Raw genomic sequence first — 24,598 nt, forward strand, 5'->3', positions numbered from 1 at the left:
GCTAATGTTAGTCTGCTTCTTTCTTCATTCTACTTTTTAGGAAGTTAACATGGTCCAGATATCATGTCCAATAAAAACACGCTAGAGGTGTAAATTATCCCAATAACATACAATAATCCTAAACATGTATACCTCTGAGAAATTTGAAAATATCAGGTTTTTACCGCGGATAGGAGTTGTATTAAAAGCTCTAATTCTGAAAGGAACAACGTTCAATGGCTTCTTCTGAAGGAGCAAATATGATACCTGTAGGAGCCACATAATGTTGCTTGTACATGATTATTGTGTCATGCGCTAATATTGTAGGTGGTGGGCGTTTTCATGATGGTTTGAGCGGAAGTGATATATTTGTTTGCTTCACCTGTGCACCTGGGTTCTTTGGGCTTTGACGGAGAGGGGGTGAAGCTGGGAACACTCGATGAACTGCAAGTTTTGGCACTTTGGTCCTTTTTTTAGCCCCAGAGGTTGCTTCTCGACCTTTAGCTGCACTTACTTGACTGCAGAAACCAGCTGGAAGGACAAAAACCAGCAGGGGAACTGAGTTGATTGATGAACTTTAAAAACACCAGTATATTCCTTTAACGTTGCCAAAGGAGTGTCTTCCCTGCTGTGTTTTTCTACTGACAGATGTAGCCTAACAATAAGTTATGTCACACAGGTACACAAACATATGACTTGTTGATGTCTCACACCATAAACTAGTTCTACAGCAGATCCTAACGTGCCAACATCCTCCGACCCTCATCTCTGTGGTACCGATCTACAGCAGACTACAGTGAACCAGACAGATGCTGCCTTCTAGAAAACACACGTGGAACAAAGAATCCCAGCAAGGATTTTGCCAAAAAAAATTATATAACAAAACGCACGATGCAAATAAACTCAGAGCAATACAATTAGTATATATATATAAAATTAAAATATATTATGGAGGACAGGGGATCGAACTACGATGAAGCCTTCCAACAATTTAACGCTTCAAATCATCTTCACTAAAATGGAAAATGGATTTCCGTGTGCTGCAAATGTTCTTAAATAATTAATTCCTCTTTTTTCTCCTTCTTTAGTGAAGCTTGCCGCTGGCTGCCAGACTCCTGCTGCTCCTCCGCTGTATCCTTTTTCTGGCTTTCACTGCGGCAAAGGAGAAACACAACAAGAGTGAGTTAAAGAAATAACACACTTGTTCATACCTTTCAGGGAGCTTCTCCTTTTTTATTTACAGACTAGTCTTAAAGACCTCACATTATGCTCATTTTCAGGTTCATTATAGTATTTAGTGGTTGCACCAGAGTAGGTTTATGTGGTGTAATTAAAAAACAACAACATATTTCCTCTTTTCGTCCTGTGTGTTGAGCTCTCTGTTTTAACTACAGAGTGAGGCATCGCACATGTGTTCCATCTTTGTTGGGAGTCGTACACGCGTAGCAACTAGGTAAGGACTGTTAGCCAGTCAGAAGTATAGTAGGGTGGGCCCTGGCAAGCAGCCGTACAACCTAGACTAGAGCAAGACGTTTCAAAGTGGTAAGTTATTAAAATGTTACCAAATTTCTTCGGGCCTCCGCTCTTACTAGCTTTCTTTTATGGTGTGCAACGCTATATACTAGGCGAGCTTCATAACGTGTGTTACAAAATGCTTGTTTGTCACAGAAGTAAAGTCTGGACTACAATAGAGCCATTTGGAGAAGTTGGTGAACCGTGTCTTCTGTGGGAGACGGGAAGTCCCTTTGAGGTGGACTTAGGGCTTTTTCACTTTGTAAACCTATTACATGCACACAAAAAAAGATATATAACACAATAAAGGAAAGGGGAAAAGCCAAAAAGCATAATACGAGCACTTTAAGGTGATTAACGGGGTGTCTGCGCAGACTGCACTCACCGTCAGTACATTCCACTTGGGGTTTCTCCCACTGTCCGTCTGCTTTACAGCGAACCACGGGAGGGTGGCGCTGTCTAAAGCCTGGGTTGCACTGATATCGGATGATGGCGTTAACAGGGTATTCCTCCCTTCTGTTACCAAACATGTGGGCATTCTCAACCTCTGGCGGGGAGCCACAGAACGCTGAGGACAGAACCAGAAGCTGTCACATCAAACCCCACAGAAATCCCAAACTTTACGTTCACAATTGCGAGCGACGTTCTTTGTTTTAGATATCTGTGTTTCCTGTCACGCCCACTCCTGTGGTTCATATTACAGGGTAGGAACAGACAACTCATGTAATCGGATGCTTTGGAGCACTTGTCTGTTGCAAGTATTTTCACTACAGATGGCAGTACTACAGTTATCAAACCTACATATGTCAATATTATTCATAAGAACCTTGAAGCTAATGGCTCTGTGTGAAAGAGGTTCCTCATACTTCTGCTGAAATGATTGAAAAATAATGATTCAACTCTACAGCTTTAGCTTGTTCATGTATCTCTTTTTGCTTAGTTGTACCTCATTTCCAGCAGCAGAACGCAGAGATGTTTTCAGCCAAACGCTACTTCTCCAGCACCAAACAAGGTTAGCAACTTGCTAGTGAATGAAGTTGAATGTCCAGGACACATTAGTATGAAAACAGTATTTGCAGTATTTGCCATACTAACTCTATAAGGCAATAATATTCATGGCTCTGTGCCTGTGACCTTGTCTTAACCCTCATGTTGTCCTTGGGTTAAAATTTACCCATTTTCCTATATCAATGTTCTTTTTAGCAACACAATTTTAATTACACAAAATAGTCTTTGTTACAGATGTTGGGTCAGACCTTCCTCCACAGCGCTGCGGAGGGCGGTCTGACTAGTCCCACTAGCTTTGGGAAGGAACTTGTTTTGGTGGATCATGTCTACGTTCAAAAGATGTTTTAGTAATTCAACAGAAAACTCAAATAGGATAGATGGTGTAGCTAGCTGTCTGGATTTACCCTGCAGAGATCTGAGGAGGAAAGGTTGCGGACATCCGGCCAAAAAGAAGGGCAATCTGGGAAGTTGAATGTTGTGGATATGGACTAGGTCTGAGCTAACATACCCGGGCCTTTCTTGCAGGTAAACGGCAGGTGGTAGTTGCAGGGCACGTCGTTCCACTGGCCGTTCTCGTGCCAGATCATCACCACACAGTCTTCTCCAGAGTTGAAGTAGTTATCTGGCTGGTTCGGCCTCCAGTTCTCAAATTGCTGAAAAAACAAAGAAACAATACTTACAAGACTATAGCAAAACAATACTACAAGGTACAGACAAAGAGACCAGGTAGGAGTGAACACATTCTGCACTGTACACTGCAGGATTTCAACTTTTAAAACTATTTTACGCCAAGTCCTGTCGGAGCCCACCCTTTGGTTGTTTGTCTCCATTACTCACTCAAGAAAAAGCAAAATGTGTACATTGTCTTTTTCTTTGGACGTGCGTAAATAGGGTCTGGATAGAGAAAAAGGTACCGGGAGAATCGCTGATTCTGCTTTCGGCTTTAATTATCAAAATCGAAAGCTCATTTCATGCCATTGGACGTTTAAAGAATTATTTGATTATTTTACAGCTTTGAGTCCTGGAAGCATGGGCAGATTGTGAAACAATGGCCCCCTGGTGACAGACAGACACCGGAGCCGTTTTCTGTCTCTTTCAGAAACATTATGCAAGGGAACCAGAAGTCTTGAGATGATCAGAAACATAAACTCTTTTCTAAACTTGTCTTTTGTTGTCATCTCTCTGTGGTTGTGATCGTTTTTACGTCTCTTGGTGGTTGATTTGCATCTCTTTTGGGTTGTTTACCATGTTTAAAGTTGTTTTTGTGTCTTTTTAGTCATTTTGCATCTCTTTGTGGTAGTTTTGAGTCTCTTTGTAGTTGCGCAGGGTGCAACTACTTGGGCCTGTGCCTGGTACGCTGGTGAGGTTGCAAGTAGACTTGGTTTCAAGGATTCACAAACAGAGTGGGAACCACGCCAGACCATACTATACTATACTATACTTTGCTCTGCCTATAACAGGAGCAACACACCAGCATTATGCCCTTACTCACCAGTGGAGTGCCATCTGTCCAGCGGAAGTCATTCTCGATTGTCTTGTCATTCAGCCCGATCCACTGGTAGTCCTGTGTGTTTGCTGCAAGAGACAAACGTGTTTTATTTTTAATGGTTTACACACACACAGACACACACACACACACATCATGCACTTACAGTTGACAAAGTCCTGCTCCTCTGGGGTGATGATGCTGACCAGGTGGGCGTTGAGGTCCCGGCAGCGCTGCTCTGCGTCCAGCCACTCTTCTCTGTCATAGAAGTGCAGGTAGCAGTTCCCCTGAAACTTAGTCCAACCCTCTTCACACCGCTGCTCATCTGCAGCCGCAACACCAAAGAGTTAACATTTACACAATGTATGGCCTTCTCAATGGACTTTCACTTATGTGGACATATATATTCAGTACAGTATACTATATTTTCAATTTTGTAGCTCTCAGAGACTTATAACTTGGACAACTACATATGGGTTGGACAACAAAAGCACAGCATCTGATGATGAGAAGGTTTTCTGTATTCTTATCATTCTTTCTGCCAGCTGTGCGGTATTAGTGTTTGAGCAGCTGATAAAGTGCTTGATATTGTTCAAACCCATGTAGTGTTTCAGTATTCAGAACTTGTCTTGTGAGTCAGTGAAGAGCACATTTTCCCACTGCGATGCCTTTCATTTGATCTGGCATTCAGTACACGTCTGACGACAGGCAGTGTTTCCATCCTGACGTAAAAAAACAAACGTCTCAATGCAGAATGGAAAACTACGCACAATGCTTCACTTAAGCTGGGAGAGCACTGCCCAACAGTAATGTAATGTTGAATTTCCATCTTTTTCCTTTTACTGTAACATTCAGTCTCTTGTTCTACCTTCGTGACTTTATTCACATAAGGGTCAGTTCACTTAAATTACGTCACAAGATATTTTCACACGTTGTACTTCTTGTCTGCAAAAACCTTATTGTAATAACCGTTGTCATTGGAATTACTTTATGTTGAATAAGTTGTATCCCTAGAGAAATAGTTAACAATGTGTTTAATGTTTAATACTGGGAAGGATATCATTTGTTAAAATAAACCCTGCAGTTTATTTTTATTTTTATGTTGTCTCTTCGCAATCTCAGGGCATGCAGAAAAGTATTGGTAAGTAGTATTGGTTACAGGGTATGCGGTGATGGAAGTGACACTTTAATGGTCCATTTGTGTGACACCCTGTTGTATTATTTAACCCCCCAATCTAGCATAAGTAGACTTTATAGTTTACATTTGTTGTTTTAAATCAGATCATTTACAGACTGACATTTCCAACCGCACTTGAAGGCAGCCTCCTTTGACGGAAAAAGAGAAACAAAAATCGCAATATCAGTCAAAAATAATCACAATTAATTAATTAATTGTAAGTATACTGTTTGATTCCCTATGGGGAAATTACAATTTACATGCCTATACATGGCCTATACATGCACTAATGGAGAGATGTCAGAGTGAGTGGGCTGCAACTGCTGAACAGGCACCCTGAGGGGTTAAGGGGGATTTGGTGCCTTGCTCAAGAGCACCTTGGCAGTGCCCAGGAGGTGAAGTGGAATCTCTCCAGCCACCAGTCCCCACTTCATACTTTGATTTATTAATTAGCAAAAATTCTCATATTGTGCGGCCCTTTTTCATATTTGAAACTCTAGTTAAAACATGTTCTTTGTGTCATTGGAGTGAACTGACCCTTTAGTTATATTTTATGGCCTTTTGTCCTAATTGTAAAACAGGGTCCCATGGCAAACCAGGGACATCCCAGTTGCCTGAGGCATCTTTGACTGCTGGACCACCAGAACTCCTCACAGCCCTCCTCTCTCTCTTTGGTTGTTTTTGAGAGGCTGCTGTTAGTATTTATTAGCTGAAGCTGATCTCATACCGATCTCACAGCGTTCCCCTCCGTAGCTGGGCAGGCATAAGCATTTGTAAGAGTCTGCGCTCTCCACACAGGTTGCTCCATTGGCACAAGGGTTGGGATGGCACACATCTACCTCTGCAAAAAAGGGGGCGGTTGACACTACTGTTTGAGCGTGGGGTGGGGGGGATGGGAAGTTTGCAAGCAAGGAATGAGAGGTGAAGCTGTGATAGAAGCACTATCACACCTCAGGGTTGAGAAGTTAGTGAACAATACTGTTGCTGCTGCAACCTCTGATCCAGATTAGACTTACTGCACACTAAATCATCAGCTATGTCTCTTTGTTTTTGATTCAATGTGTTTCAGGTCAACAAATCATGAACATATATATATATATATATATATATATATATATATATATATATATATATATATATATATATATAAAGTAACACATTACAATTACTTGTATTACTGTAGTTGAGTAGGTCCTGTGTACTGTTGAGTACTTATACATTTTAAGTTGGTACCTAAAATCTGTCATTTTGAATCACATCCGTAAGTAAATGCTTTCATTACTTAAAAAAGATCACCCAAGCAATAGTACTTTTAATGAAGTAGAATATGTTTGTACTATTTTCACCTCTGTGAAATATGTACCAAATCTGTGTTTATGTCTGCAGAGAGAACTAATAATTGTAACATTTGCAGTAAGTGTATGTTTGAATCTGTGGTTTGTTGCAGCAGAGGATCAGTATTCAAATTCCAGCTAGATGAAAGCAGCCATATGATACCAGGAAGCACATGTGTTGCCCTGGGTTTAGCATGCATGTAGTGTATGTGGCGTGTACAGGCACAGCAAACCAAAAACAACATATAGGCTGAAGGCAATTATAATAACAGGTGTGACACAGAGGCTTTACAACCTCAGAGCAGAGCTGATGCATATTTGACGAGGGTCCAAACGTTGAATTTGCCACACACACACAGAGACCCATAGCCACATACAGACAAAACCGACACAAGGAAACCAGTGGAACACGAAACATCAGCACAAATACGATGCAAAACACATCAGGACAGAACGGCAGGGAGAGAGAAAAGATTTTAGGTGAGTCTAGTATTACTGATTCATTAACAGTAAATATAATCACAACCTGTTAAAGATGTCTCTGGAAATATGACTGACAAGCTGATTAATAAACAGAATGCAGACAACAATACAAACCATGCAAAGTGCTCAACAAGTTAATGTAAATCATAATCACACAATATTGACTTCAGTAGTTTTTTAGAAAAAAGAAAGGAGCAAAAAAAAAAAAAGGCACTTGCAACAGCTTTGGGCCTTACCATGGCAGATAGCAACCCCATCCTCTACGGTGCATGTAGCAGCTCCACAGGGGTTGGGTTCACATGGGTTCAAACCACCTAGAAAAGAATTAGAATTATTCAAAGACTATACTACAATAATTGTGATTTCAAAAGAGAACTGCCTTAATCTTCCAAGCTTCATCTAAACGGGTATAGCAGTTGTTGTCAATATGTTACATTCCATTTTGTAAAAGTTCTGAATAAAGACTCCCTCATCTGTTTTCATTTGTACAATACAAACCAACTGTGGCCTCACACCAAGAAGGTACCGGGTTCAAACCCTGCTCGTCCCGGGCCTTTCTGTGTGGAGTTAGCATGTTCTCCCCCCTGTCTGCGGGGGTTTTCTCCTGGTGCTTCGGTTTTCCCTACAACTAAAAATGTGTTCCCCTCCCTCGCTACCAAGCTGATTTGCGGTGAGCGTCTGGCGCTGTAAGGGTGCCGTGCATCACCCAGGTGGGTGCTACACATTGGTGGTGTTAGAGAGTAGTCCTCCCCCCTGAAGCACTTTGAGTGTCTATGACAAAGCACTGTATGAATGTAATGAATTATTATAATAGATCTGCTGAAGATTTATCAGCGGGAACCAACCTTGAACCAATCCTCCATTCCTTTGGAGTCTCTCTCTCATCTTTCTACTCTCATGTCATAGAAAATGTAAACATTCTTGTGTATCTCATTACTCGCCCGCATTACTGTATCTGCTTTCCCAATCAACTCGCAGAGGTCTAGCCAGTAGATGATAGGATACCACAAAACCATTCCAATAGGATTGTTTTCTAACACCTGTTGCTGCTGATACATTTTTGTACTTTTTCTCAAAACTTCTTACAATGCTTTTTATTTAAATGCTGGTGATGTGCATCTAAAACAATAGCCTTGAACTCCTCCAACAATGTTGGACTTTCTTCACATCAAAGAGACTAGATGTAGGTCAATGGACTGTTGAAAAGTGTAAGTTATTATTGGTGTCAATGAGTTGGAGCTTTTCATTTAAGACATGAACCAAGATTCGGTTTGACCCTTGGCATTTATGGACCTTTAAAAACTCTTTCGACATGCTGTAGCTGTTGTCTCATCTTGACTAATCCAGTAATCAACTAATCATTTCAGCTCCAGCAGTTAGCTGCGAGGATGAATCATCCCTTTAAATTTGAACAAACACTGCTTTCCATTCCCACTCTATCTCTCCATCTTACAGAACACCTGGACAACATGTGAAAAGGTCATATAATTTTGCAAACAAGACCAGAAAGAATCAAGAATATGTTGACCCACCCTCCAATGAATCTGTTTCTTTATCATCGCCTGGTGCCTGCACAGATGCTGGTGTGGTTGTGGTGGGAATAGCAGCCAGTCCTGCGGGGGCAAGCACAGGGTGGGGAGTTCCATAGATGCCACTAGGGATCTGTGACAGTTCAGCCCCACTGAGGGCCTCCTCTGGTCCCGTGGTGCTCTCTGTCAGTCCCCACTCACTGGATGGAGACGGCAGCACCACCACCTGTGACAAATCACCAGAGGAAGCCCCCGAAAAAGGGCCACTGGCTGTGGACAAGTGGCTGTCTCCGCTGCCAGAGTGGAAGCCACTGCTGCTACTGCTTCCTTCTCCGCTGTACTGCACCGACCCCTGTCCAAGCTCCATAGACCGCGTAGCGTTTCCAGGTACCTCTGTCCAAAAATCTCTAGTAAAAAATGTAACACTGCCTTCTTCTCCACTCAGGGAGGACTCAGATCCAGACATTCCTGATTCAGACATTCTCGAACCCGACATTCCCGATTCAGACCCAGAGAGGAAACCTGAGCTTCCAAATCCAGAAAACAAATGTCCACTACTCTTCTGTCCAGAGCTGTGGAGTAAAACCCCAGAGGCCTCCTGCTCTCCAGAGGATGACACTGTCATGTCTGTGAACCCTGATTCCACAAAGGTCACACCTGACCAGAACCCAGAGCCACTTCCAGAGGCTGAGCCACTGACAATACCAGATCCTGAAATGTCTCCAGAGCCACTGAATGACAGTAGGCCTCCACTAAGCTCATACTCCTTGTTGGTACTGGAGGTGGATGCATCAATCAGTTCAGTATCTATTAGTATAATCTGAGTGTCTCCACTTCCCGAAAGATCTCCTGACTGGCCACTTGCACTTCCAGAAGAGAATACTGATGGAAAACCACTGAATCCAGAAAAATCCTGGTCGGTGGTGAAACCAGATGACATGCCAGAGAACTGTCCACTTGCAGAGCTGGAAGAGCCACTCTCTGCAGAGCTAAATCCAGATCCAAATTCTGAGAGGTCCCCGCTTCCACTGATCACTCCAGAGCCTGATTCAGATGAAGGGAAGATAAAGATCCCTGTGCTTCCCTCTCCGGCTTCTTGGGGTCCTCCTGTAACTGAGCCCTCTCCAGAGACAATGCTGTTGATGCCCAAAAAAACAACAGTGATGCCAGACCCTTCTCCACTGAGAGCTGATCCAGAAGCATCTGCACTGCTGAAGCCTGACACTCCACTGGGTAGCTCAGCCCTGGCACTACCAGCCATGTCTCCAGAACCAGACAAGTCTCCAGAGGTGAATTGATCTCCAGAACCAGACATATCTCCAGAGATTACCCTTTCTCCAGAACCAGACAAGTCTGAAGAGTCAGAAAGGTCTCGAGATCCAGACAGATCTCCACTGGTTACATGGTCTCCAGATCCAGACAGATCTCCACTGGTTAACCTGTCTCCAGATCCAGACAGATCTCCAGATCCAGACAGATCTCCACTGGTTGCCCTGTCTCCAGAACCAGACAGGTCTCCAGATCCAGACAGATCTCCACTGGTTGCCTGGTCTCCAGAACCAGACAGGTCTCCAGATCCAGACAGATCTCCACTGGTTGCCTGGTCTCCAGAACCAGACAGGTCTCCAGATCCAGACAAAGCTCCAGAGTAACCTCCAGAGGCACCGTCAACCCTAGACCCTGAGCCAAATTCTGCTGAGCCTGAGCCAGAACCCAAGGTATCCACAGGGATGGGAGAGACGATGGAAGGAACAGCTAAAAAGACATGTAGGTAAAAAGAATGAGACGTTGGAAAATAAAGGGGTCATTTTCACAATTAAGAAAGGCATTTGTAATTTGTTCACAATATAAATATAGCTTACCAGGCCTCAGCAGATCAGTAATTGATGTTAGGTTAAGCAGGGCCTCCTGGATATCTGTGACATTCAGTCCAGTTTCATTTGCAATAAGTAGAATATCCGCTGTAAGAATTAAACAATAAGAGCAATAATAAATCAATGGTGATGAAAAACAAATTCTGAAAAAGCCTTAGAGCTGCAAAGATTAATCAATTAGCTGTATCTTAAGAATGAATGATGGGTTTAAGTCATTTCTCATGAAAATAACTTAAAAATGCTCTGCTTCCAGCTTGTTAGATGTGAATATTTTCTAGTTTATTCTCTCCTCTGTGGCAGAAAACTGAATATCTTTGACTTGTGGACCAAACAAGATATTTATCTTGGGGTTTGGGGAACACTGATCAACATTTTTCACCATTTTCTGATATTTAATAGATCAAACAACTAATCGAGAAAGTAATTGTTAGTTTTAGCTGTAATCAGCCCGTTCCTTTACAGTCAAGCGTTTACCTCTGAAACAGTATGCATCAAATCTTGCATCAACTTCAGGATAGCTTGTCTGGTTGGCGTGAGCGTAAACAGTGTGTACTCCTGAGATCCCAGCTCCACACTCAACGCGGGGGTTGTTGATGGGATAGCGGACGCTACGATCCAATAGCCAGCCAGCACGGCACTTGTCGAAACCCATTTTCCAGGCTGTGTAGAGCTCCCCGGTGGAGGCCAGTATAGAGTTGTGCTCTTGACAGCTAGAAGCAGCCTCATCATATGTGAAACCCTCAGCGGAGCCCACATGGAAAACCTCACCTGTGGAAAGGATGAGGAGATGTCAAGATAGTGAAAAAGAAAGTAAATAACTTGAAATAATACATTTGTAGCTGTGTAAAAAAGAGGGATCTAGTAAGCCTCTTTGTGATGATTCACCCCATCACCTTTAAGTTGGACACAAGAGATTTGATGTTAGAGGTGTTTTATTTCTTACCTTTGAGCCGATCAGTGTAGCAGTACACATCATATCTCTCGTCTGCTGGTCTCAAACCATATGACCGAACTCCAGGTTGAGCCCCCAGATCTCCAGCACACTTATGTCGAGGGAAAACAATGGGATACCTAAAGAAGAGCAGGTGTTTTGTGTTTGGGACTGAAATCTCTCTACCTGAACCCTGAAAGATTCTCTACCTACCTAAATCTGAAAAAAAAAATCATTTCAGATTTACCTTACAGTCTGGTCCAGTAACCATCCTGCATCACACTGGTGATATCCAGCCTCGTACGCTGCCTGCAGCTGCTCTGGCGTGGCCATGGAGGCGCCGACACTCTGGCAGGCCAGCTGGGCCTCAACGAAGGTGAAAGCATAGCGGCTGGAGCCTGAGCGATAATGGAAGACCACACCTTCACAGAGAAACAATCAAATTATTATTGGGGGGGACCTTCATTTCAAAACTCAGCAGAGCAGTGATTTATTATTTTAATTCAAAACTAAAAAAATACCATTTTCAACCATTCAAATCATGAACTCATGACATTATGAAACAAATAAAACAAACACAAAGTGTTGGTCTGTACATGTGTGCCTTTAGTTACATGTAGTTTTCTGCTAGCATGCAGCTGCTAGCATTGCTTTACTGGACTTTCTATGTGATGATCATAACATGCATCAGCAGTGCAGTGTCACGGACCCGTTGGAGGCATCACAAAGCCTTTGCTGGGCTCCCGGCCTGTGTCGGGCCGGGCGATGGCCGCCTCTATCAGGTCCGGGATGAACTCAGTGACGTTGGGCGGCTGAGGCAGCGGCATCCCGGTAGGGCTCTCTGTGAAGGTGAAGTCCACTACGGTAGGCTGCTGAGTCTCCACCACTCCGATCACCTCGCTCTCTGTGGTCGTCCTTCTGTAGAGCACCTCTGGGCTCTCCGTCACCGTGGTAACACTCAGCCTGCCACTTCCCTCTTCTATGATGCCTGACCCTTCCTCATCAGGGGACTCTGGAGGGGATTTAGGAGAAAGATTAGTCAGATTTATTCGACCAGGAGAGCCCCATTGAGATTAAGAATCTCTTTTTCAACAGAAGCATGTATGAAACACACATAACACAAGAAATGCAAAATTAAGTGAAATGAATAAAGTTAGTTCAAGCATAGAGATATTACATTTCAAAAGAGATATTTACAGGAGTCAGATTTGTAGTCAGGCGAATTAAACACACTGAGATCTTAAGGTATCTTTCTTTGATTCTTTACTTTTGGATCTAAATTATGGATCAATTTATTGAATTCTAGTCATTCTACAACATATTCCATGCCGAGTGTGCAGAATACACAAATGTCCTTTTTCCATACATTCGGATAAAGAAAGCCAAACTAATATCAAGGATGACATTTTGATAGTATGTTTCCACACTCCCAAACCAGACTTATGAAAAACATAATTCAGACTTTAAAAATAGAATGGAAAGTGTGATAAAGACACTATGACAAGTAGTATATGGGAGCAGACCAGGAATACAATGTTTCTATACAATATCATGCATGTAGAAAACCCTTGTGTCCCGTCCATATAATTTAACGCTGCTGAGCAAACAGGGACCAGGGACATCGTGATATACTCTCATCTCATTTATCTAAAAGACATGTTGAATGCTTTCATATGTCAACAATTTCACTAATGTTAGGATAGAAGAGCACTTTTACAGTAGTATCAATTTCAAGTTCCATACTTTATTGCCATGTCATCACAGTTGATTGGAATTTGTCTTGGTGGCAGTCAGGTTAAAAAAGGCAACACATACTGTACTTATTGATCTAAATGTTGGCCTACCTGTGTAGCAGAAGGCGTCGTAACGGGACTCAAGTAGTGGGTATCCTGTCTGGTTTGTGTGGAGGTAAACAGTTCGAACCCCCAGCAGACCCCCTCCACACTGCGGCCGACGAATGTTGATGGGGTAGCGGACGCTCCTGTCTCCCAGCCAGCCGGCGTTGCAGACATCCATCCCACCCTGCCAGGCCAGGTAGAGCTGACCAGTAGTGGCCAACTGAGCTCCCTGATTGGTGCATGCCACCTCAGCCTCAGAAAAGGTAAACTTTTCTGCAGCAGCGGTGTAGAAAACTCTGCCTGTATTAGATAAGATATGTGTCATTTACGTAAAAAATAATGAAAGCTTAAAATACCCCAAACAGGAAAACATAAGATAACTCCCACAACAATCACAGAGAGACATTGCAGTGTTTATCTTAGTGTACCTGTCATTTTCTCAGTGAAGCAGTAGACATCATAAGTCTCACTGAGATCCCTCAATCCATATGTCCTGACGCCAGGCAGCTCCTCTTTGTCACCATAGCAGTTCACACGAGGATCATGGATCGGGTACCTTTGGTCAAATGGAAATAAGCTTTGCTGTCTTCTACATCAACATTAGAAAAGGACCTTGTAAATAGGGATCTAACATTTGCTGCTTGTGTTACACCAAATTTCCTTTTCCTTTTCCTTTTTTGTTTGTCCTGTGGCTTTGAGTTCCAGATTTTACACAAAAGACCTTGAAGCTTTGAAATTGCATTTCATTACTGTGCTTAAACTAATGGGAAAACGGGCTTCCTTGAAAAAAGATGAATGGTATGCTTTTAGAAGTGTCCTACAAGAATATGATGTTACGTGATTTGAAATTGAGCTTCAAACTACCCTTATGGTCCCTTAAAGGTGTCAAAGTACTTTTTAAGTGTATTTGGTAAGTGTACAACTGTCATTTGGATGGCTAAAAGTTTCGGTATTTGTTGGACACTTTTATACAGTTCACTGTGTTTTTTGATTTCATTAGAACCTTAATTTCATGTTTGGGAGTCAAGATGCAACCCGGGCGTTACATTTCTCTGTTTTGGTTTTTAAGCAGGGTTTTGATCCAAAAGTGATCACCGTGCACACTTCTTGTTTTTATCTCCAGTAGAAGAACTAATCTCAGTTTAAACTAACAGGTCCAAAACGCATAACTCAGTAACATTCTTGTATACTGGGCCTAAACAGGAGGCAGGATGTATACTCCGCCGTTGCTGTTAGTTGCTATGGTAATGTCAGTAGCTTAGTCTCAGAGAAAAAGACATTGTGACCCAATCAGGCAGCTAAACATTGCCGTCAGTGTTGGTGTTGCAACAGATCTCCGTTTGCAGCCGTTAAGACTGCAACGCAACCCCACAGATTCCAAACCAAAAAGGTTCAAAGTGTTTTTGAATTTCTCCGGTTTAGGGACGCTGAAACGCCCGAGCATTGTAAAGCATTGTAAATGTAAACGTAGCAAAAGATTGCCAATTTAGTACCGCCTAACTGCCGTGACCTAACGTAACACACACACAAAGAACCTTGTGTTGTTTTTGAGTCTCGGCTTGTGGCTGTCGGCACATCGAGAAGACATTTTGTTTCAAAAGAAAATGGAGGCATTCCACCAACCTGACAGTCTGGTCAGAGAGCCAGCCAGCGTCACACTGGTGGAATCCGTCATCGTAGGCCGCTTGAAGCTGCTCAGGTGAAGCCATGACTGCACTGTTCTGGGAGCATGCTGTTTTTGCCTTTTCAAAAGTCAAAGTGTAGCGTCCCATGATGGCCCTGTAGTGAAACACCATACCTAGAGAGACAACAAGTACTTTAGTTTAACTGAGAATGAATTAAAGTAAAACATTTTGCTATTTTGAACACAAAATTAGACAGCTCTCTTCGTCTTCAGAACCCTGAATTGAATATTAGACCAACACAAGAGCATTTATTCAATTATATAAGATTTTTAGGGAATGGTATAGTTGCAGCAGCAACTAGGGCAGACCTACGGATGACGATGTTTCACCAGTAATATGACTTTTCTCCTTTGATTTGACGGTCTAGGGGTAAATGATGAAACTGAAGGTTTTAAAAACACCAAAAAATAAGATTTGAGGACATTTGAGAATACATTCGGCGCATGAGCCATAGAAGCAAACCTTCCGCTCATCCCCTGCTTCCTTGATATTCAGATATGTTGTATCGACACTAGTCTGCCACGTTGCCAGACCTTCCTACACAGCGCTGCGGAGGGTCTGGCTAGTCCACACAACATTGCGGGATAAGAGGATAACATGCTTGGGTTTTTGTGGCATTTCTTTAAACCAGTCCCTTGGGTCTTGGGTGGCACTGAGCGATGGATGGAGACGCTGCGAAATCACCTCGGGAAGGAACTTGTTTTGGTATATCATTCAAATGTTGTTAATGTTGTGCAACAGAAAATTTAGATCGGACAGATAGTCTAGCTAGCTGTCTGGACTTCCTTGCAGAGATGTAAAAAGCAGAGTTTAAAATGTCAACACAAAGGAAACGGAAGGTGACAGACATCTGGTCGCACATTTCTGGCGGCAACTGAACAATCCTGAAAATGAAATGTCGTTGATGAAGTATTAACACTGATGCAACGGCTCATTTTCATACCTTGAACCTGCACATGGACGATGTCATGGTTGTCCTCGATGCCGAGCTGGACCTCACAGCGGTAGACTCCCGTGTCACTGGACCGCAACTCCGATATCTTGATGCTAGCATCCGTAGAATTCATAGGGTAGTTCACCAGATGGACTCTGTCCAGGTAGCTCTCGCTGACACGCACCTGTCCTTCCAAGGCCACCAGGATAGTCGTGACTTTTTCTCTGGTGACGAGGCTCCATTTGATGCGATGAGCAAGGGGAGCGATGGTGGGAGCACCGGGGTCTGGGACAGTGTGGTCCTACGTGGTAAACAACAACACACAAACTCCAGTCCGCTCTCAGTGGTACTCAATTCAAACTTTGGTAACTTTAATAGTATAAAAACTAATCTGACTGCATTAGCAAACTGTTGCCTATTTCCACAGCAGACACAAAGCAACATTAGCATTCATTTGGAGTCGTGTTCCAATTGATGAAAAACAGAGGGAAGTCAGTTTAGTGTTTGGCATTCGTCGGATTGTCCAAGCCAGGATTTCTTCCAGTTTTTAGGTCATGTTGGAGAACTAATTTAGGAAAACATTTTGATCAACTCAAACTCCCTAAAAATTATGATGCAGTTGAGATGCAAAAAACTGTATGTCTGTCGAGGACAAAGGTTCATTTAGCCTGGTGTTAGCGTTCAGTTTCTGTAGTTTCACATGCGCAAGAAAACCAAACTCTGGAAGCCCTAGACACGTAACGATAATATTTTGTTTTCCCAGAGTGTGGTTGTGCCTTGGCATCAAATATATATGTACACTACCGGTCAAAAGTTTGGGGTCACTCACAAATTCCCATTGGACTCCATTATAGACAGAGTCCCAGCTGAGATCAGTTGCCTTGTTTTTTTTTAACCAGGGCAGCAGTTTCCAGATTACATTATGTGCTTACATAATTGCAAAAGGGTTGTTTAATGTTTTCTTAGTTAGTTTTTTAAAATAATATCAGATTAGTAAACTAAATGTGCCTTTGGAACATTGGATGAATGGTTGCTGATAATGGGAAATGTATATTGTATATTGCATTAAAGATTAGCCCCCCCACCCAGATCAGCTGGTATCCTGTCTATAATGGAGTGGAATGGACATTTGTAAGTGACCCCAATCTTTTGACCGGTAGTGATATGTTATTGTATGGAATAAGGCCCGGTATTAGGGAAATATGCGATAACACTGTTGAATATTGCGATAACTCTTACTAAGGATAAATTAACAGATGTACTCACTTCTGCATGTCTGTTTCTTTCCATATTCTGCTATAATTTAAAACAATTGAAAGGAAGTAATTTCCAACATTCTTTAAGTAAACAATTGAATATTAAATGAATATAAAAGGTTCCATTTTGAAGTCTAGTTTTATACTGATATTTTCAGTATGTATTTTGCAATATGTTGGACCTTTTTGTGATTTTTGTATACTGCAACAGTTGATAATTGCGATTACAAAACAATACATTGTGCAGCCCTAGTATGGAATATACAGTGGAAAACAAATTGGTTTTTATAACAAACTGCAATTTAATAAAAGCTCATAATTACACACCTTGAAGCAACACGGTAGTAGCAACGTTGCCCCTAGTAGAGGACGCTGTGGCTCCTCCAGAGGAATGCTCACACTCAGCACATCCTCCGGGTCTGTGGAAAGATCAGCAAGAGATGTCTGGTGATTGAACTCCAAACACTGGACTTCTGGTTATGACACTGGCATGCATTTAAGAGAAGATGACCACACACTGAGCTCCAATTATGTTTTCACTAGCGTTTTGACCATCTAATAATTAAACAAACATGGTTTCTTACCCATAAACGAGTCATCTCCATAAATCCTGGAGTAATCAGATGATGCTGAGGTGACATGTAGACACGCACACAGCAACACAATCCACCACATCATATTTCACCTGGAATTTAAGACGGAAAATCAGCAGAAATCCAAGTAATGTGACCATGAGTCAAACTTTAATTTAATATAATGTAACATTATAGCACAGAACATAAATAACTAAACATATCTTAAACCGTCATTCAACATACATTAAAGCAATGGCCAAATTAGTAGCCAAAAAGCTAAAGCTCACACGGTCACAGAAGGCTTGTACCATGTGGACAGGCCGACAGTTTTGTTATCCTTACTTAGAATCCTCATGAGGGCAGCAGAAACTACGCTGTGTAGTTTTAAAATTGTATCTAAAATATTTCATTTCCCTACAGTCCTTATATATAACCTCTTAGATGTGTCTTCACATCCCTTTACGTTGGTGATGGGATGTTAAACTTCTGCTCATTTCAATCTTATCCATTGTTTAACTAATTCAGCCAAAACGATGAAAATAATGAAGTATTTTAACAAGGAAGTGCAGCAGTGCATTCAATGGGAATTGTAAGCTGCCTTTACATAAATCCTCATTCCGACCAACAGCTTTTTCTGTTTGGGGATCAACCTGTAGATTACCCTAACCTGCTGAACTCAAACTGGGATCATTTCAAACTAAAACTGTTTTTCAAGAGAGAGCCGTCATGCAGTTACGAACAATCTGGTGCTTCTTGTTTTAATTGCTTTATCGAATTAGTGTTCCATGTATTTCCATGTCTTTTTTTTACTGTAAAGGGGCCAAAGTCCTAAATAAATACTGTGAAAGTTTAAAAATGCTCAATTCACAGAGAAATGCCTTCAAACAAGCCATCAGGTCTTCTGGATGGATGACCAGACTATACTGTATGTAGTTAGAAGGAGCCGTTACAGTCATACCCCAGCTGCAACGACGGGGCAGAGATGCAGAGAGCCATGATGTGACAGACCCGGAAATGCTAACCAATCCGAGCAGTCGGGTAGTGGGAGAGACAGACACTGATACAGAGTTTTTCAGACGGAACATGAATACAGGTATTATTCAGATGGACAGTATGAAAAATAAAGTGATTTTTAGACAATAACGCCTGTAAACATGTTCTAGGAGACACCCAAAATACTAAAATAGTCTGAACCTGAAAATGAGCATGATTTGAGACCTATAAATTAAATTTATAAAACTTGGAGCTGCACCAAAAACTAGCAATTTAGTACTTTTTATTTTAAAAAGTTTTAACTGTGCCACTGAACCTAACAATAGTATGGGTAAACAACAGTCTCTCTCTCTCTCTCTCTCTCTCTCTCTCTCTCTCTCTCTCTTTACAAATACACATGTAAGTCCTCCAAAAGTTCCATCCATTCATTGGAAACACATGACGCCGATCTCCAGTTTGAACACTGTTCTCAATGCCTGCTCTGTCTGCATGAATATGCTTCTGGTCCTGACAACATGCTTCCTGTCTGGGCTTAGAGAGGGGGAGTCATTACTTTTATGTCTTTACACTCAAATTTAAAGGGTGCATTTAACCTAAAGTCAAAGTTTGTCCATCTTGTTTTATGTCCCAAACAGACATAATTCCAGTTTTCCTCCACAACAGCTACACAGCCATTTTATTTCCCAAAGGAATGACACACAACCACTTATCTGTGTAACATCCTCGATCCGGCCGAATGATTACTCTCAAACAACCAACGGTCACAGGAAGGTTCTGTGGGAGCTCTTTCAAAAGTTAATGTTTGCTGTTATTCCTTCCAGGTAAAACTTCCTGCTCCTCCCTCCTTCTACACTGAAAGACTGAGACTTTCTACAAATTCAGTTTGTATATTTTTATAATTGTTTGATCCATGTGCACAGGCATGAGACATGAACACAAACATGCTTTATCAAATAGACTGAGTGCCACTGACATTTTGATATGTGTCTGCACAACATTAACACAAAATAATTTTTTCATTTTTAAAGATTCTTATATTTTTGGCCATTTTTGGAATTTATTTTTGACACAACAGCTGAAGACATGTAAGGGGAGAGAGAGGGGAATGGCATGCAGCAAAGGGCTGCAGGTTGGAGTCAGGCCCCCTGCGTCGAGGCGTAAACCACTATATAATGGGGGCCCATGATAATATTAATTTCTGCCAAAGTTACAATGCCATTTCTGTATTTGTATGGGTTGCCTGCCCCTGTTTTAGAACATGCCCCTTCACAAATTCAGAACTGCACTCCAACCACGACCCAATCAATTTGTGTTGAAATGAATTTACAGACTGGGAACTGAGTCAATTGATAATGTAATAAAGCAACTGTACATTTGATTTAATGACTTTAAAAAAGTATATTTTATGTTAAGTTACTCTTTAAATACTCAAAAACTCAGCTGATCAGTTTGATCAGATTTGATTGACAGTGACAAAACAACCCAGTGACTGTCATCAAATTCTGATTTGAATATTGCTAAATCCTGATTGGTGCATGTAGCTCACACAAATACAGAAATGTCTCATGTGAAATAATCCAAACTGTTCTAATTTGGAAGAGAAAACCCCATCACTCAGCAAGAAGCTGACTGAGAAACTTGTAGATTTCTCCCCCATCGAAAAATATGAAAGACAACCCACTCCCCAAAAAGAGCTCAACATGTATATGTCCTTCTTAGGGATGCTTCTTAGTGTTGGGTTTCTCCAAAAGTTGAATTTCTCTTGACATTACTACAGTTTTTTTTAATAAAAAAAGAAACAAAAAACAAATATCCAACTTCCGAAACACCAACCCAACAAATGAATATCCGTTTAGTTGGAAACACGGATCCAGCCCTGCTTCTTATGTTTCCCATCAATTTCAGACACAGGACAAGATGCTGAAAAAGGTTTTTGGTGGAGGACCTCCAGACCCCCCTCCAACTGTTGAAACAAACCCTGTGTCCTTGAACTAAACTACTGCAAAATTCTGTCTCTGACCGTTGCAGAAGACATGCAGAATAGAATAGAAAAATTAAGATGAAATGACACACTCTGACACTCTGACAACAGCGCAGAGAAATGAGGTAAACAGCACAATGTTATCTAGGACAAGTTGTCTTGAGGCGTGTTGCTGGAATCTTAGAACAATAAAACTAGATGGGCAGCAAACCACGGGTAGCGACGCTAAATAGCCTTCTTCAGGGTGAGAAGAAGAAGAGTGCCTTGGACCTTTCTTCTCTTTTGAAATCTTTGAAACGTGGAGGGAGTGTCTCTTCATGCAGCAGGTCTGAGCTGTGGTGTTAGGACTGGGTGACAGCAACTGAGTTGTGTGTGTGTGTGTGTGTGTGTGTGTGTGTGTGTGTGTGTGTGTGTGTGTGTGTGTGTGTGTGTGTGTGTGTGTGTGTGAGAGAGAGCTGTGCTGGTGGCCTGCTCCACACTGAGCCCATTCAGGTGCCGGTGAGGTCCACTCCCATAGAGACCGGGGCCCATAAGACCAGATCTGTTCCCCCTGAAGCCTGTATTATGGCAGCTCTGACGACACCAGGCACTAAGTAAACAGCAGCCTTTCCCTCATGTCTCAACACTGCCAACAGTCAGGCAGGAGACTCAGAACAGTGTGAGGCATGATGGGAGGAGGCAAGGGCTGAAGGCGTGTCCAGGACCAGCCTTGGATCCTCTCTGGTCCATGTTTTTACATTGCTCATGTGATCAATCAGGAATAAAATGGACTGATGGAGATCATACTGTTGTAACACTCTCGCGTGGATGTAGAATATGTTGTTGACCCGTTGTTGTCAGTGCTTATAGATTTATTAGCCTCGCATTGCCTCCATTGCGCGGAGGAGGGTCTGGCTAGTCCACACAGCATTCTGGGATGGGAGGAAAACGTGCTCTGGATTGTTTTGCCATTGCCACCATCAAGTGCCGGACGGAGCCACAGTGCCTACAGAGAACTCTGATTGGACAGAAACAGTATATCTAGCTAGCTGTCTGGTGTTTCCCTGCAGAGTACTGAGGAGCAGGTAACCATGGTCCTCATGAATCAGAGTTTAGAATTACAGCACAAAGAACATGTAAGGTAACAGACAACTGGCCAAAAAGATTGACGTCCGGCAGAATATCAGGATAATTTTAAGTAGAAATACTTATAGATTTATTGTCTTTCTGCTGTTCTTCTGTCAATTTCAGCTGTTTTTGAATCTGCTATATGATATAATCAAATTCCACAAAAGAGTTTGAGATACTATATATTAGTTATCCTCACTGTCTGATACTTTGTGGTGCCAAAATATGTACTTTGATATCATAGTTAGGTTAAAATACTGTTTGCCTATAGGCTTTAAATAATTTAGTTTTTCAGATTCCTTCATACTTGGTTTAATTTGTTTCAGTTTTAGTTTAGTTTGTTTCAGTAAGTCTGTTGTCAAATGTACTCAAAGGTATTTAATTTGAATGTTATTTATTTTATTAATTCTACAAATTACACAGATATGATGCTGCATTACTGAGTGTCCACTAGATAAATATGTTTGCTTTCACGTGAAAAACACATTCAAATGCCCTTGTTTTTTAAAATATCGTTCTTCTTTCAAAAAAAGATGATTCATTATGCTCACAAAGAGAGAAAATTGATCCACAAATACACTCAGGCAGGTGTAGTACTCCAACTTAAACCAGCTTTTTTTGGAATATGACACATCTTCACAATGTACGGTGTACTACACAAATGTACATAAACTACATAATAAATGTCTTGCTCCTCTTCATGACTTCTAATTTTTTTATCTTCCATATAAAAAACAAAGTATTTTGCCCACCTGTTGTAGAAATACCTTCAGTCTTGCCAAAGCCAGACTCTTGTCCACTGGTGTGTTTTTGGGGTCAGCTGAGCTCCAGGTTTTGATAAAAGTCCCAGTGAGCAGCAGCAGCAGAGAGCTCAGGATGCTCGGCCGTGTGCAGAGGAAAGAGACGGGACCAGGTCTGGTTGTCACACCTCAGAGGGAAACACCGCTGTCAAGCTGCTCGCAGGGATGCATGAGCTGCTCTGACCACTGCTTTCAAAATAAAAGCAGGCTATTGCTGCAAACTTTTCTCAAAGGACTGAATCACATTGTGCCCGGTAAAAGAAAAGATGTCCGCATGGTGAGAGAAGTAGGTCAACTCTTTGGAAAAGCTTGCATCCAATTTCAATGTTGTTTGTGAATGTCATTAAAGCATCCAAAGGCATCACGTTTCACTCACATCGGACAGACGCTTCACTCTAATCACTCTTTTATCTTATACTACTGCAAGGAGGACACATATAATTTATTTTTGCCAAAATGAATTTCACAGTCTTTTGGTTTCATAATCGGTGTCCGTGAAATGACTTATAGGTGGCATTAAAGCTGTAGTGCCTAGTTTCTGTCTCCCCCATGAGGAATTCCAAGTTGGCGCATCAGTGATGGCCAAATGAAGCTTTGTGAACCAGTGTGTTTATTTTCTGAGCTCACTAGATGGCGCTCTTGGTTTTAAGAGAAAGGCCTGAGGCATTGCAATTCGGTGTATTCTCAACACTGTGTTAAACAGAGAGCGCCATCTAGTGGGCTCAGAAAATAAAGACACTGGTTCACAAAGCGTCATTTGGCCATTACTACGGTGCGTCCACATGATACAGCCCTACACGATCGGGCACAGCCACCCCGCTCCACACAGTTGCTAGTGGCAAAGTAGGACACGGAGGTTTAAAAAAACATGATGGACTCCTTAGAAGAGCTTCACTCAAGTTTATGCGCTTGAAAGTCACTGGACGCCACAATCTTCTGAACATAGTCACACTGAGAAATCCAGAGAGAGTTGTGTGGAGCTGATAGTCTTAATTAGCTTTGTAGCAACTCATTTGGCAATGGTTTGAATGTAACAGATGTTCATTAATATCTAAAAACAGAACAGAACATCCAGACTTAAAAACAGTTTTTATCCACAGGCCATCAGGCTGTTGAATGACTCAGTCTTCTGACAATTTCTAATCGCAATCTAATCACTGTTTGCACTACACTGTGAATGTTTGCATTTGTTCAATGCATATGCTTTTTATAATGCTTTTAATGTCTTGCTGCTGCATGCAATTTTATACCTGAATCTTTTAAATATATTGTGTGTATATTGTGTAAATTTTTATATTGTGGGAAACGTTGTAACTTAAGAATTTCATTGCATGGTGTAAAATCTGTGCATTTGACAAATAAATATCTTGAATCTTGAATCTTGAAAAAGTATGCACTTCAGATTTAAGGGTCATTTTAACCAATTGCTGTGTCATTTTGGTAAAGTTGTATTAATGATTTATATTAAATTTTTTGAGAGATCAGAGATTTACTCATGTTTCATCAAACATCCTGTTTCAGCCTCAGTGGTTCCCTGGATGTTTTAAGGTTGATTTTGGTTACTCGGAAGACTCTTTGTGGCCTCACCATTGCCCATGTTTCTGACCTTTTTGTCCTATGCATGTTGTAGTTAGATCAAGATTCTCAGACAGATGTCTTTTAGGAAATAAGGTTGGCTGAGTCAGCATCATCTTTAAAATCTCTTCATAAAACTACTTTTTTTGGTGAGATTATCCTGATTTTACTTGAGTTCTTTTTGTTTTAGTTGATTGTACTTGTATAGTCTCTTTATTTCATGCAGGTTATATTACTGGAATTGGTTTTATGGGCCAGACAATGTCTTTTTTCAACCAAAAAGTTTAAAGTTCGCCATTCAATTATTTTTAAATTTTATTTCACAATTGTGGTGTAAAAATGAAAATTATTATAATTATTATTAGTGGTGGTGATATTATTAGTAGTGCTTTTAATAGCAACGGTAGCAGTAAAACAATGAGTTTGGTTGTTGTTAGTGTGTTTTTTTTTTACATATTACAACTGTTTTGCTTTTATTTTGAAGGAAACCTAACTGGAAATATCTGGCATCATCTGATGGGTGGGGGGGGGGGGGGGGGGG

General features: G+C 41.5%; 1 protein-coding gene across 2 annotated transcripts; it reads right to left on the bottom strand.

The window, feature by feature from the left end:
• Positions 1 to 1,056: 1,056 nt before the first annotated feature.
• On the bottom strand, positions 1,057 to 22,576 carry LOC117961771 (aggrecan core protein-like). Of its 2 annotated transcripts, XM_034900734.1 has the most exons (20): positions 22,435 to 22,576; positions 17,611 to 17,711; positions 17,354 to 17,445; positions 15,780 to 16,071; positions 14,775 to 14,949; positions 13,580 to 13,707; positions 13,158 to 13,451; positions 12,023 to 12,325; positions 11,561 to 11,735; positions 11,326 to 11,453; positions 10,857 to 11,150; positions 10,371 to 10,469; positions 8,512 to 10,263; positions 7,216 to 7,293; positions 5,890 to 6,003; positions 4,152 to 4,310; positions 3,992 to 4,074; positions 3,008 to 3,152; positions 1,877 to 2,059; positions 1,057 to 1,131 (listed from the first exon to the last, which is right to left on the bottom strand). In XM_034900734.1, exons 2-20 carry the CDS (start codon positions 17,702 to 17,704, stop codon positions 1,064 to 1,066), a joined length of 4,656 nt encoding a protein of 1,551 aa, XP_034756625.1. In that variant the 5' UTR covers positions 17,705 to 17,711; positions 22,435 to 22,576; the 3' UTR covers positions 1,057 to 1,063. The 2 variants fall into 2 exon arrangements, with proteins under 2 accessions (XP_034756625.1, XP_034756691.1); XM_034900800.1 differs by lacking the exon at positions 5,890 to 6,003.
• Positions 22,577 to 24,598: the final 2,022 nt, after the last annotated feature.

The sequence above is a fragment of the Etheostoma cragini genome, chromosome 1 (genome assembly GCF_013103735.1).
Source record: "Etheostoma cragini isolate CJK2018 chromosome 1, CSU_Ecrag_1.0, whole genome shotgun sequence".
Classification (NCBI taxonomy): domain Eukaryota; kingdom Metazoa; phylum Chordata; class Actinopteri; order Perciformes; family Percidae; genus Etheostoma; species Etheostoma cragini.